The following is a 16,026-nucleotide window of genomic DNA, read 5'->3' as shown; positions in this document are numbered from 1 at the left end:
GCAGCAAATGTTAATATTCAGACCATAAAACTGACATTTTTACAGAGCACTTTTTAAAAATCAATTTGTAAATCACACAACATAATGAAAGTTTGATTTCCGAGGTGAAATGTGTTTTGTATTTTATGCACTCGTCGTCCTTCTCTTCTTTTTCTCCTCTCTTTTCCCTCCTTTATTCCTTCTTTCTTTCCTTTTTTTTTCTTTTTTCGGTCCGCCAAGAGTGGGGAGGGGTAGGGGGCTGGCGGGCCCCTCGGCCCCCTGGTCCGCCTACGGAGACAAGGGGCGGGAAAATTTGACAAGCAAAATAAAAAAAGGTTATCCCAAAAGTATATAAGGTCATCTTGTCCCAACTCGTCCCAATCATAAAAGACCAAAAATAGTAGGGGGGACAATTGATATTGTGTCCCCCCTACTATTTTGAGTAGGGGGGACACGTCCCCCCTGTCCCCCCTGGGATTTCCGCCCATGGTATTACCTCCTCTTCTGATAAAAACCCTCACTGCACACTTGCCTCACCTCATCTTCCATTGTCCTCCATATATTTATATTATTTCCTCTTATGTAAAAACTTCATCAAACACTTATTTTCTACACTATAAACTCCTACGTTGTTTTATGCACACACACACCATTTGAAAACTCTATTTGGTTATTCACTCTCGGTATTGTACACACACACATGCACACGACCACGATCTAATGAATATTCATCGGCGAGCCGTCGGATGGATAGTGACGTAGGAGCTGGACATTTTATCACCCCTCGCTGTACTTTGTCATCAAAAGTGCCTACCTAACCATTCGTACGAACAATGCGTCCGAGACAACGCAAATTAAAATTGAAATAATAATGCGAGGAGGAGGCCAATCACCAACCCCACCCCCATACATTTCCCCGAACAAGGTAAAAGGGGTGTTTCATGAAAGTTGTCAGCACTATCTAAATTGTCAGTGCTGACTATTTCAGTGAAATCCTTGCTTTTGATTGGCTGAGAAGCTCTGTCCTCTGACTGTTACTATAGTAACTGTTGGAGAAAGACAGGCTTGTCAGTGCTGACAACTTTCATGAAACGGTCCCCTGGTTGAAATGGCAAAACCCCAATATCGTATCATACAGATAACTAATGTCGTGGTCAAGAACTAAAACCCCAACGCCCAGGTCTAACCCCAAGGCTTCAACTCCCCAATGATTTGGGTCGTCTTGCCCACCCCCCCCATGTGATATATATATATATATATATATATATATATATATATATATATATATATATATATATATATATATATATATATATATATATATATATATATATATATATATATACATATATATATATAAACATATACATGTTTATGTATGTATGTACATTTTTGGGAGTGGACTTGTAAAACTTTACACATTTATATACTTTCTCCTATACGTGTACTGTATCAAAGCAATAGCTTTGATCCAGCTGAAGCATGGCGGCTTGTCATTGTTCGAAACCCACCTTCACCCGACAAAGGAAATTATAATTGGTATAGTGTCGAAAATCTGTCTATCTGACGGTCAATCGGATCGGGGTCGCCCTAGCTACTAACCCGTCTCTGTGGTCTAGTGGTTAAGGCACCGGCGTTCAAAGCTGGGGGCCCGGGTTCGATTCCCGGCAGAGACATTTTTTCGGCATCACCAATTTTTCCATAGGGTAGATAGCTCTGTGGGGAACCTTGATTTAAGCTACGCCTACCATTGTTCTCTTCATCCACTTCTTTACAATATTTAAATAAAAGAGTTGCCAAAGCTGTTGTACATGTATAACTTTACACATTTGTATACTTTCTCCCATACGTGTACTGTATCAAAGCAATAGCTTTGATCCAGCTGAAGCATGGCGGCTTGTCATTGTTCGAAACCCACCTTCACCCGACAAAGGAAATTATAATTGGTATAGTGTCGAAAATCTGTCTATCTGACGGTCAATCGGATCGGGGTCGCCCTAGCCACTAACCCGTCTCTGTGGTCTAGTGGTTAAGGTACCGGCGTTCAAAGCTGGGGGCCCGGGTTCGATTCCCGGCAGAGACATTTTTTCGGCATCACCAATTTTTCCAAAGGGTAGATAGCTCTGGGGAACCTTGATTTAAGCTACGCCTACCATTGTTCTCTTCATCCATTTCTTTACAATATATATATATATATATATATATATATATATATATATATATTCCCCAAAATCTGTGTTGATAAATTTCCCCAAAATCTGACAAAACCTGGACATTTCATCAACGATCTACAGGTATGCGTTGCCATCCCTTGCGACCGTGAGACGGATCGCAAAGAAGAGAAGCTGATCTACAGTCTCGGGACCCCGGCTCGGGACCCTCGCCTTCCCAATGCCTGAGACCAAGTGAACTTTTCTTTCTTTACCGATGGATCGATAGACTCTTTTGCCGTTTTTACTCTACGTCATAATAGTTGCCTGGACTTTACTCATTACGTCAGAATATCATCTAACAATGCACCTGTCGCGTTAGTTATGTTGTTGCGCATTGTATTTATTGCGCGTTGGTACCATCACCAAATGATGCAACCTGTTTTGGATTTAATAAATTCATCCCTGAAGAAGGTCTATGACCGAAAATTGGGAAGATTATGTCTCCTCACGGCGTTTCTATTAAGTCTTTTTTTGTTTCTATATATATATATATATATATATATATATATATATACACATTATATATATATATATATGTATATATATATATATTTATGTATATATATATATATATTTGCCGTCGGTCCTGTAAGGCATGTTGCTATAAGAGTTGTACAGATGAAATTTTCGAAACCTTATTTCAAATACCTCCATGGCTACATGATTATGAGGCAGTGCAATTGTGGGTATTTTTCACACTCAAAGATTCAGTTGACCTTGATGTCGATCATTGGCTTAGTCCATGATCCTTTATTGACCAGGTGGACTGTCCACCTGGTCAATCAAGGATCCACCACTAGTATATACTTAATCCAATCGGTTTGATCTGGTTATCAGACAGATATTGGAAAATACGTAACTACATGTAGGCCACCAGCATATTAATATTATTGTTGCAAAAGAGGTATAATATGGAGTGGATTTCTATATGAGCTCTGAAGTTAGGTGATCTTACGTAATAACGCTGGTAGTATTTCAAGTGATAATGTACAGAGAAGCTAGTTGATATAAATTGACACCTCTTTTTATGTTTGGTCTAGTGGTGATGGACTGTATCGTGATTTCGTGTTTCCATTTCGATCTGTAAGTAGTTGATGATGACTAGAAATAATGACAGATATCGTGATAATCGACGGTCAAAATGGGGAGAAAGAAAGTGGTATAGGAGGAGAGACTGAAGACAATTCAGATGAAGATGAAGACAAAGGGAAATTATCGCCACCGGAAAAGACAAAATGGGTGATAATTTGGTTTACTTTTGCAATCGTGTTGGCATATATGTTTGTTGGAGCAGTCATTTTTACCACATTCGAGCGTAAGACTGCATTGGAGGCGTATGAAGACTTTCACGAAGCACTCAGACGACTTTCGTCAGAAAATGATTGCATTGAGGAGGACGATGTTGCTGAGATGATGAGGATCGTGACCACGGCCATAGGAGAAGGGGGATACTCGAGTGGTCATCCTTATTCTTCCCAACTCAGCACAGGAACGGTCGACGAAACTTATTTTGACCATCCATGGAGCGTAAAACACACTTACTTCTTTGCATTAACAGTGGTGACTACAGTTGGTAAGATTCATGATGATACAAGCTCGTTGAGTCTCTAGTCTAAGAATGGTCATGAAATTAAAACGAAATACAATAAGATGAAGATGAAAAGGGAATGTACTGGAAAGCATAGACTTTTCAAGCATACTCCAAAGCAATTTACTCAAACATCACGAAAATACGTTTATATACAAAAGGCCTCTTCTCCGACTTCTATAGTCTTTCAAATAAAGTAAAATGAAGCATTTCTTTTGATTTTTAAACAAACGTTTTACTAGAAATCCTATTCCTTTTGACAAGAGCCATAGACGGAATTTTAACGGGTGTAGGGGCCAGGTAGGGGTAGTCCTAAAGAATGATGTTTAAGTATATATATTTTTAGCTTTAAACTTACAAATAAGATAAGGCAACCTCCCCATCAATTAGTGTATAATTTCCATTTTTTATCTAGTCTATATCGCAAGATCAGTGTTCAGTTTTATGAGATGACATGTAATACAGATCATTTCTCAACATCATATCATGGATTATAATTATGTCCTATCATCAGAATGAGCAAAAAATATGTTTGAATGTGCGTATATTTTTAGTGTTAAAGGGGGAGTTGTAGGCTACTCGTGTGATATCACCATAATGAATGTAAACAAAACTCTGTGCCATGGGCCATACTGTTTAACTTAAGAGCTGGAAGGGGGCAGTGTGTGCATGAAATCTAGTTAATGTAGAATGTACAAACTGATGCTGAGAAGCGTAGTTCAAAAAGTAGCAGATGCGGCGATACACTTTACAGTGGCAAAGGTGACACCCTGCCCCAACCCCGTGATTTTTCAGTTTGTGAAAACGCAAGGGAAGACGAGAAAAAATTGAAATAAAATAAAAAGACGAATAAAATGGGAAAGAGAAGAAAGATGATTGTAAAGAGTAGATCTGAGCCGTTAATAATACTCAATAATACCCTATTCACTTGAGGAAAAAAAGACGTCACTTCAAGTCGTGTGCCTCCAATGAAAATAGCCAGCCGCCTCACCCACCTTGTTATGTTATTCATCATATTACGGTCGGTAACTTAAAACATTGAAACATAATTTCGCAGTTAATTACAAATATTTATTGATATCTTCCATATCTTCGCTGTTTGATTTAAATTATGTATTTCGTTACATGAATGTAAGCCTCATCCGAAGACAAGGCAGAAATAAATTATTAAATTCCGATCTTATTGGTCCTCTGCACGGAAATCTTTAATAAAAGGCGAAAGATTTGTGCGTGATACAGTGAACTCACGGATAACAAATGAAGAATCGGAAATGAAAATAGATATATGAAATTGACTATGTTAATGGTGAGTGTTCAAACTTAAACCACACTCAACGCTGTTCTTCTAATTAAAATAAGGAACGACTGATTATTCTTTCCTATCCACTTTCAATTTATATATACATATATTTTTCCTCTCATCTCTTTTGAATAGTTACATTATAGTTTCTTCCTCTACTTTCCTCCCATATCTCATACAAGCTCAGCTCCAATTTTTCCTTCCTTATTCAGGCGATATAATAATTATTATATATTTTTTTTTCTCCACTCACCTCTTTTAGATTTACCACATTTGCTTATTTACATGTATACTATGGTTTCTTCATAATACACCCCCTCTCTTCTATATTTGCTTTTACCTTTTTAGGCAATTTGCTTCCTCTTTTTCACATATACAGGGTTTTTTTTTCCTACTACATATAGTCTTATGTTTTTTTCCCGTCACACCTATATAGCGGATTACAATATCAGTTACACCATATGTGTATTTATATTTGTTCATATACATTTCTTTTTTGGATATATTTATATACATATCACTCATAGATACATCTTTACACTTACCTTCTTCTCTTAGTTTGTTTAATGCTTTATCATATATACTTATATGTCTTTTGCACATTATCTTATGCACCAGTTTATTATGCCTTTCTTTGTAACCTGTTTGACCCACCTCTCACTAATTCTCTTGTTATTCATCTCTTCCTCATACCCTCTAACACTGTTTTGTTCCAGATCATGTTTGATGTTGCCTGCCTCATTATCTTAATCCCTCTTTATTTGAGGTCTTTTACTGGCCTTACTTACACGAACTTCCCTTTGTGTCTGCCTACTCCTTTTCTTTCATCCCCTTCACTAACCTGATTGGTCTTCTCTATATATTCACTAATGCCCCTTTTGTCTCCTTGTTTCTAGTGTTGCTGTAGCTTGTCTGTGGTCTATATTATGTTTGAAATGGCTTTTAATAATTAAAATGGACATAGCTCATATCATATCTACCTGGGAGATGCGATTTTGGTGTCTAGATCATGGTTTCAATGGTTGAATAATACATTGGGACAACAGTCAGTGGTCTGGTATGTTCAAAAATCCAAGATAGCTTCCAGAAATGGAGTAAAAAATACTGTTGCTTCTTAAAAAAAAAAACATAGTTTGTTCAATATCCGGAAATATGGTTTTTGTGCCTATACCATGGTTAAATGGGTCAAACAATACATTAGGATAAGTTCCAAGGACGATCAGCCTGGACGATGGGTGGACAATTATGTCCTAAAGTCCACGGTAGCTTAAAAAATAGTAAAAATTAGCCGCTGGTATTTACAAATGGACATAGTTCATGTAATATCCGTCATGGGCATATGATTTTGATGTCTTTACCGTGGTTTTAAAAGTCAGGAAATTAGGTACAAGGACGGTCAGTGGTCATCCAGTATGTTGAAAATCCGAAATGGCTTCCAAAAAACGGATTCTAAAATGACTGCTGTTACTTTAAAAATGGACATAGTTCATTTAAAATCCACCAAGGAGATATGATTACGGTGTCCACACTAAAGTTTCATGGTTAAAATAATACGTTTGGACTGGATACATTGATATGCAGTTGTCCAGTTTTCCTATAAATTTCCGTATTTCGGTATCTCAGTAATTTCAGTATTCTCAGTATCTCGGTAAATTCATTATTTTCGGTAAATTCATTATTTTCGGTAAATTCAGCATTTTCCGTATCTCAGTAAAGTCAGTATTCTCACTCCTCTAGTCTGTACTTCTGCTTTTCCGAAAAATGCATACTTGTAGCTCCATACAACAAAATAACGACGAGCAGGAAGCAAGGCATTCAGTTCTGATATATGATAACTTTACTAAAAAAAATCGTGCTCATCTTGTCACGGCAGGTTCCAATGAAAATTGAACGGAGTTTCGTTCAGAAACCTCTTTCTGCCAAACATACTGCAGGGCTTAAAATTGAGCGTACTTACGCCCGACGAGTGATGAGGGAGATTGTCAGGCCATAAAATTTAATCATCTTTTAAAAACAGTTAAGGTTGTAATATAAATCTTTTCAACTACAGCAATGGTAATTGACACTACTATATAATACCAGACCAGTGAAAAATAATTAAAAAACATATCTAACATAATCATACAGTTGTAAACATCGTTATTTCTCAGCAAATAGTGCTTAAAAACACATTTTAAAGAAAATACCTAAATAATCGATTACAAACGATTACTTAATTTCCCTATGCAACTATATACATGGATTAAAAATTATTCTACGTTCTTCACTGTTACGAAACCATGCTGAACATTCAATAAACCTTTCATTTCGTTACAATATATATCCTTGTCACTTGATTGGTTGTTTGATATCATCATTCATCCCATTTTACAATGACATCATCAACCGTGCAATTTTGAATCCATACGATTTTGTCCATTGCACGCGCGCAACGAGACTGCAGGCACTACAAGTAAGACCACTCGTGTTTGCAGCACGCATGTACGCGACAATCAAAAGACCGAGCTCGCATGAGCATATTTTGCTTCAAAATTCATATGAAAAAGAATCTTTTTTTAGTTGTCATATAAAAACCAAATAATGAATGTTATTTCTATTCGTGCAATAGACAGAATATTTCATTCGATGAAAGATTAAATGAATGATCTATTCAACTCGGCTACGCCTCGTTGAATGGATCATTTCATCTTTCACCTCATGAAGTATTCTGTCCATTGCACTCATAAACATTCATTATTTGTATACTATTATCAGTCAACCTATGGACATAGTCAACCGAAAATTTTAATGTTGTAATTTGGGGCCCTTGCGATTAATATTCATTCAAATTGTCATTTAAATGAAATAAGACTTGAGTTATGCCCACCCCACAGGCAACTATATATATTCATGAACCATGATAACTATTTTAGGGTTTGTTTATCCGTCTTTATACTTTCTTCAGGATTTGGTTATTGTTCTCCACGTACGGGACTGGCTCAGATCTTCTGCATGCCTTACGCTGTCGTAGGCATCTTACTTACATGGAGTTTAATTGGCTCAGTGGGTCAAATCCTCCAGAGGCTCTGCCTCAACAGAATCAGTATGAGTCTACAGATCTGTCTAAAGCGCTGTCCAAAAATTGGGATTGTTTCTGCTGATATGACTTTGGTATATCATATCGTCATACTGATGCTCATCCCGCCCAGTTTAGCATACTACTTCACGCAGCAGAACTGGACATTCACAAGCAGTTTTTACTATATAGTTGAGACTGTGACCACCATAGGGTTCGGAGATATTCGACCAGACTTCTCAGGAATTTCTGGTTTTCAGCTGGATTTGTTAAGAGTAAGTCATGTTGATCTTAGGGGTAAATGATGTGACTAGACCAATGATGTTACCTAAGCCTGCTTCTGATTGTTCTGACACTTTTCTCCAGGAACGTAGGCCTATATACATGGGATGTTGGACAATACGAAATAGTGCTATTGCAGAGTTAGGGTCATGTGATTTTAAACTCGAAGTCCTACCATCAGAAATGGCCAATATAAGCTCCCACGTCGATGCTTCTGTATTAATTTATACATAATATGGTTAAGATTAGGGTTATCATGGTTATGCTAGAGTTTGAGATGTGTGGATTAGGATTATGGTTAGGGATATGTTTTGCCATGAACCTATGTAGTAGGTCCATTGTTTTGCAGGTGTTATACAGAAGCAGTTTTCGCCAGAGACAATATCATAAAGCCTGTGTGTTAGAAATCTTGTTAAGCTGCCATCAGACCAAATTTTGAAATCATCATTTTAAAGCAATCCGATCTGACTCATCCATTCTGGAAGTGGTGTGAGCGACGAAAAATCACTCTGTAATTGACTAAAATTGTATATGTTTCTTTTTGTTCCAGATCTTTATCTTCACTTATCTCTACATGTGCCTTGGCGCCGTGTCTTCATTTGTCAACAGTTTCAGAGAGTTCCAAGAAGAGCTCTTCACTTTGATCTCCACTCGTCTTTCCCGATACATTAAAAATATCACTAAACGGCGACAACAGATGCAGAATGCAGAATTTGACGTTCGTGGGAATCCTCATGGTGATTTCTGCTGAATAGAACACAGTGTCACACAGTGTGATCACAGTGTGTTCACAGTGTGGACTATGTGAAAATTTAATTCACACTGTTAAAATGCTCAAATTCAACAGTGTGAACATAATTATTTTCAATGTGGAGACCTCGACGGTATGACTGTTCACAGCGTGTTGACATAATTATGGCCGACTATCATGCCTATGTGGATATCCCGGGTGGATATGTTATTCACACTGTTGAAATGCTCAGATTTTACAATGTGAAGACGATTTCACACTGTAGGATTGTGTAGGATGAGATTCTGCAAGTCTGTTTCAAATAGTTTTCACAGACACAAGTATATTATTATCCCTTATCGGTCACAAAATACGTGTCGGACTGGACGTACTCGGGGATACAATTATTATGATAGCATAGCTACATTATTGTGTCAGGGGCGTATTCATAATTTTCCAGTTTGGGAACTGATTTTGATTTGACATTGGAAAAGTAGTAAAACGTTACGTTAATCACACACTGCGATTGTCACTTGATTGTCTTCCAACATGTCCAGTGGTCCAACATCTCGGTGGTACCATATCAACATGCCTTCTTATTCCATTTCTTTTTAATATACATAGTATACTTTGTGTACGTGCACCCCCCCCCCCTCTGTCCGCGTTTCTCTCTCTATGACTTTCTTGTACACCCTTCGCTATGTATACCCCTCTCTCTTTCTCTATTTTTTTTTATAATCTATTCTTGGGCTTTCCATCGTTAATCTGTAGTATAAACATACATGTAAGTTTAGAATGACTGCAATTATTGTCTTGTTGAAATATTTGATTATATTAATGATACTCATGTTGAATGTTTTTAATGAGAATTAAAAATAAATAAATAAAATTTGTATAGCGCACGTATCCACCTTGTTAGATGCTCAAGGCGCTCCTATATTCATGATATTACCCCGGCTTTCCGGTGCTCGCACAGCTTTTTGAGGAATAACTTCCTATACCGGACCCCAATTACCTCACGTGGTTTGAGTGCATCACAATGTGGAAATCTCTGTTTGTATCTTATAAAGAATATTTATGTGCCTAGTATGTATTTTGTTTATCATGATAAACTATTATATATTTTACGTCTATGTTTTCATTCCAATCTCCCCAGCCTCCTTCTCTTTTACTCAATTTTCTCATTCTATTTTCCAGTACCACTCCTCCTCTCTCTCACATCTCTCTCCACCTTCTCCCTCTCTTTCTCTCCTCTTCTCCCAATCACTTTCTTTCTCTCCCTCTCCCCGGCAGTGCTATCTCCCTTTCTTTTTTATATTACCTTCCATGTCATGAGATATATCTTGCAAGTAGACTAAGTTTTGATATAATCCTGTAATTACAATTTTTGTTTTATTTACTCTGTAATCATAATTATTGTTATTCATGAATTCAGCTCATTTTGAAATGTTCAAAACCAGCCGAATACCCTCCAGAATACTCCCGAATGTGACCACAACAAATTTCATTCGGGCCACATTTGGGATGTATTCCGATGGAATTCGGTTGGATTTTGGGAGGCATTTTGGGTATTCTGGGAAGATTAAAGGTATTGTTTAACTTTGTGAGCAGCCGATTAAAAAAATATCTGACAATCCCATAGAGATATATCTCTGTGGACAGTCCATATCTGACCAGAAAAGGGTCCCTCGATTTTAAAAATAAATCGGCATTCATGAAGACATCTCCTGAGGGATTAAATCCATCGCCTGAAACAGTAAAATCGCCATAATCCTTCCGCCAGTCACCAAATATAGTTCCATAGTTGGAGATATTTCTTCCCAATTTTGGAAAGGAAGTTCAGTAGTTACCCTCCAAAGAATCAGTGATAGAGGGACAATCATATTCTACTTTGTCAATCAGCTATATCAAAATATTTTTTTTTAATAAGAAGGGTTGGCTCGAATTAATATATTTTTCTTTCCCGTTGTTAATAGGCCCGTGTGACCTATAGTTTACTGAATACTCCTAAATGCACTTGGGGAGATGTAGTCTCGAGAAGTGGTTACAAATCACAACTACGACTTTTAAATTTTAGACCCTTTTAAAGTATACCTACACACTTTAGCTCTATATAGAGTTAATGTCTAGCAAACTTTAGAATTATTTTGACAATGCCCCCCATATTACTCATTAATATAAACTATTTCCTTACATTATCCGATTACAAAAAATACAATCGCTCTTAACGGATAGAAACATATATTTATTTAAATCCCCTACATAATTATACACCATACACCTTTTTTCTACAACAAACTCTATTATACATAATTATGTATCTACAGAGGAGAACATCCCTACAGATCTGGATATTCTTGTAGCAGCTGCCCTTGGGGCTACCGCCTGGGTGTTCTGCTAACCTTTGCATGGGAAGTTGACGGCTGATGATTATTCTGAGTTTGTATTATAGCTTAAATATCGTCCATGATAGATAAGATAGTTCTGCATCTATCCGGCCTTGACATGTGTAATATCTGATTCCTATTCTTGGGAAATTACAAAGATGATCATCGTCGTCGTCGTCGTAATAATCAAGATGATGATGATGACAATGACAATGACAACAAGAATGATAATCTTGATTAAGTAATGAAATTAATAAATGAAATTAATTTTTTTTGTTTAAAAAGAATCCCAATTTCTACTGATGCCTTTTAATTTATTGAGAATGATAATGATAATTATAATATTGATGTTAATAGTAAAAACATGTTATTAAAAAAAAAATCAACATTTCTCTTTATTTTTTATTGACTTGTTCCTCCAGTTTTCTTGACTTCAGCCTAATTTAAAACAGGATAGAAAGGGGTTTGCCGCCCTCTATTGATCAACTTGAAACACTCATCATTAAACCTGGTCAAATCATCAAGGGATGATGAAGGAGGATTAATATTTTGCTCCGTTTCTTTTATATGGTTAGCTGAAATTAAAAAAAAATAAGATGAAATATGATGAATTGATTTAAATATCATGACACCTTGTTGGAAAAAAACATGCTGTTAGGGCCCACTTACTGTAATAACACTTGTTGAATATAGCCAATTGCAAAGATAAACATTACAATATTTTTCAGCACGAAGGTCAATGGTAGTAATCATAATCGTAATTCATCAGAAAGAAAAAATATACTTTTGTAAAATAAGCAGAAAACGTTTGAAAAGCAACCGATCTAGAACCGCATTTTTATTTCTTCTAAACATAGAATCGTAATAAATTGCACAGGTAATTTTTAATAATTTTGTATTTATTCACTTTTTCTTTTGTTCGTTTGTTTATCATGTTTATTTGTTATTTCATTTGCAATGCTTTGAATAATTTCCCTTTATTGTCAGCGTTATCACTATGGTCATGATGGTTTAATTCTCTAAATTCAAATGATATTCAAGCTAAATGCATTGGGAGATATAACGGTATGTATTATTCCAAAATTTGAATTAAATTTCTTCATGCAGCAAAAACTGCTAATCGATAAAGATGTGTAAAATTAAATTATACACATCTTGTTCATATCAACAGTCATACGAAATACCTTTGCCAGTGGTATTAGCCATGTACACTTTATCAAGTTGTCACAGCCATCGTTTCTTCACGCAGTACACAAATAGGACAGTGAAATTCACAGTTGTTATAATATCATAATATTGTTTCCTTTCTATCGTGTCTATACATGATATACGGTATTATTCTCTTTCAAATTTAAAAACTCGCTTCAGTTACAGTAATTGTAACCTGATATTTGATTTTGTAAATCTATTTTTAACGGGAAGGGGAAGTACACAAAATTGATTTGAACATGGAAACCCCTTAATTTATGACAAAACATAGTTCCCACTGTCAAGATTCGCGATACGAATGTTCTTTCGTAGCTGGTCGCAGATTTTTTTTGTCAAATTATCTATAATTTTACGTTGAGATATGAGGTAATACTGATGGATAAGATTTAATGCGCTTGGATGGGATATGGTCACGATTGTTCATTTTCAGGTGCTACGATCTGGTATCTCGTTCAGATATGATCGAATACATTATAGTCCTGGTTGAGTACGCGGTTAGGTAAAGATCTGATACGAACGAACATCACGATCGAAAACCTGATTTAGGACTTTCTGGTACGTGCATGTACTTTCGGATACGACCATTACGAACCACTGTGGTTTGTTACGAAATGATGCGGACTGGGATCGAAAGTTATTACGAATTGCGCTACATCTGGAGACTGACTGATATTAATAAAATCCAAGTGGCCATAGCCTTCATTCTTTTCTTGACTTTCCATAGAGTAAATAATGAATAATATGACCTACAATCATTCATAATGGCAGGAGTGTAGGAAGATGACAGCAAAACAAACAGCAACACTAACCACAGAAAGTCAGGAGATCTGCAGTCAGGCAGTTTTTTTGGGTTGTCCATGGCACACAGAGAACATTTGGGCCAGTCCTCCGGGCTCTTGAAGGTCGGGTAGCATTCCAGAATTACACAAGATTAACACCACAGCTCTTGGGTGAAGTTTTGCAGAGGATGGCCCAATGTCCTGGGCAGTGGCGTACCTGGGATTTTTCACAGGGGGGGGGGCAAAACCATCCGCCAAAAAATTTGACAAGCCAAAAAAAAAAAAAAAAAAAGGTCTTCAATCACAAATGAAGGATTTCGTACCAGAAAAAAATTTGACAAGCAAAAAAAAAAAAAAAAAAGGGTCTTCAAGCTCGTCAGGGGGGGGGGGCAATAAAGGTCTTCAAGCTCGTCAGGGGGGGGGGGCAGACTGCCCCCCCCGTAGGTACGCTAGTGGTCCTGGGAACGATATTTTCAATGGGCTGATATCTCTCCTCAAAGATCACTTCTTAGCTTTATTCTTATAAAAATTAAGAACATAGACATATAATTAGATAGCGCGAGCTAATTTTTTTTTGAGAATTCACGAATTCTATCCTGAAAATTGAATATTGAACGAGGGAAAACAAAATTGAGATTTCAGACCTAAAAACATACAGGACATTCTAAGCACTTTTCTAATCATGAACAGGATAGGTATAATGATGCGAGCACGAAGCACGAGGGGAAACAAAATTGAGATTTCAGACCTAAAAACGGGACACATTCATGTTTTGTAAATCAGGAAAAGGATGGATAATTTGTAATCTTCTTACATTAATAATGTGAGCGCGAAGCGCAAGCAGAATTTGTGATATTCTGATCTAAAACTCTATACAGCACCCCCGCTTCCCATGAGCCATGGGATGGCCCCATTAATTAAGAGGGAAAACTTTAGACAGGCCCTCTCACCTGGTCTCAGATATACTCTGAGAACATATCCACTGGAGACATAATAGTCTCTTGCGTAGGCTTTTAGGTATGGAATGTCCAGCATCTCAAAGATGGTTCCGAATATGCACCAGCCATTATTGTGCAAGCGTAAACATGTTTTGGGTTGCGTAAAAGAATAGTTATTAAAGAAATGAAATATAGGGCTCTTTCGAAAAGCAGATTTTTATGTACTGAAGAGATCACCCTGTCTGAAGAAAACAGAATTGAATAAATAATAAAATGAATAAATAAATCCACGACCACCACAAACAAAATGATAAAACAATGCAAATTTCAAAATTCTTTCTGAAAATCAGAAATTTAATTTGCAAACAATCCTTTTCCTCTTCCAAAACAAAGAAAGGTATATATACATTTTTGACGTAGTCACCCCCCCCCCCCCACAAAAAATACAAACATATTGAGGGATCCTTAATTACCCTTCTTCATAGGTCGCCAAATGAAATAATACACACTAAACTTGTCTCAGGATGGCTAAGATCACCCCGATTTAAAACAAGGAGTAGAGGTATTTTGTCACGTTCTCTTGCATTCAAATGCATTGTGATGCGATTATCACGATTGACAGCTCATCGTGCTGATCGTAGAAAAAAATGGAATAGTTCAAAAAAATTTCTACAATCACTACGATTGCTACGACTGACTCCGTGATCTGATACGATCACCACGATTTCAATCGTGGCTCAAATCACGACAGTGGGAACTACTTACAAATATTGAAGTTAAAATCGGACCTAGTCGTAGTCAGGTCTATACCTCGTTTCCACTTTCGTGCGATCCTTTACGAAAGCCACGATAACATCACCACGATTACTCCACGATTAAGTGGGAACTGGGTATAAGCAGTCTTACGACTGGCAAAGATTCAAAACCGATTATACTTCCCGGAAATATTCCGGAAATTTTTGTATGCAAGTAGTTATTCTTAGTCTTTCAAAATTTGATTTCTAATAATTTATATTTATTGTGATCATCAATATTAAAGATAATTTGACTTGCTTATTCTAACAATAGGCAAATCCTGCTTTACAATTTGAGGCATATAAAAAAATATTCACACTTTAGCTGGTTTCCAGTCAAATCATAATCTTACACTGCTCCCCCCTCCCCCATCTTGGTTCAATTTTATCGGGGGCCCTTCAGCTCCCGCTGGGCCCTGGGAACGATTTTAAGAGGGGTGCTGGGGAGTGTTTCATGAAAGGACTTGTCAGACGTTTTATCCGACAAGTCTTGTCTTATCTGACAGTTACCATAGTAACAGTGCTTCTCAGCCAATCAAAATCAAGGAAAGTTATCAGATCTGACAACTTGTCGGATGGAAATGTTTATGAAACGCTCCCCTGAGTTTTGCTTGAAAATGCCAAATGAAGGTGATTTTGGTTAAATTTCTACTTTTCAGCACATTGACCCTATATTTCCAGGGGGTGATACATATTATAGGCAAACGAATCAAATCAGACAAATCTTGGGGGTGTTTCAGCACCCCAGCACCTCTGCTTCCAATAATTAAGA

The 16,026-nt window shown here is 36.9% G+C and overlaps 1 protein-coding gene and 1 non-coding gene across 2 annotated transcripts; one reads left to right on the top strand and one right to left on the bottom strand.

Annotated features, from left to right (window-relative positions):
- The first annotated feature begins 3,176 nt into the window (after positions 1 to 3,176).
- On the top strand, positions 3,177 to 12,657 carry LOC129264046 (potassium channel subfamily K member 2-like). Its single transcript, XM_054901921.2, has 3 exons — positions 3,177 to 3,765; positions 8,025 to 8,410; positions 8,968 to 12,657. The coding sequence occupies exons 1-3, from the start codon at positions 3,303 to 3,305 to the stop codon at positions 9,166 to 9,168; spliced, it is 1,050 nt and encodes a 349-aa protein (XP_054757896.2). The 5' UTR covers positions 3,177 to 3,302; the 3' UTR covers positions 9,169 to 12,657.
- On the bottom strand, positions 4,915 to 5,033 carry LOC129266076 (U5 spliceosomal RNA). Its single transcript, XR_008585042.1, has one exon. It is a non-coding gene; the product is annotated as a U5 spliceosomal RNA (small nuclear RNA).
- Positions 12,658 to 16,026: the final 3,369 nt, after the last annotated feature.

The sequence above is a fragment of the Lytechinus pictus genome, chromosome 7 (genome assembly GCF_037042905.1).
Source record: "Lytechinus pictus isolate F3 Inbred chromosome 7, Lp3.0, whole genome shotgun sequence".
NCBI lineage: Eukaryota > Metazoa > Echinodermata > Echinoidea > Temnopleuroida > Toxopneustidae > Lytechinus > Lytechinus pictus.
The sequence above is the reverse complement of the archived record's forward strand: the minus strand, read 5'-3'. Positions and strand labels throughout refer to the sequence as shown.

Coding starts and splice junctions, on each gene's coding strand:
- LOC129264046 (XM_054901921.2), top strand. CDS start 3,303: ATGACAGATATCGTGATAATCGACGGTCAAAATGGGGAGAAAGAAAGT. Junction 3,766..8,024: donor AACAGTGGTGACTACAGTTG/GTAAGATTCATG, acceptor TACTTTCTTCAG/GATTTGGTTATTGTTCTCCA. Junction 8,411..8,967: donor TTCAGCTGGATTTGTTAAGA/GTAAGTCATGTT, acceptor TTTTTGTTCCAG/ATCTTTATCTTCACTTATCT.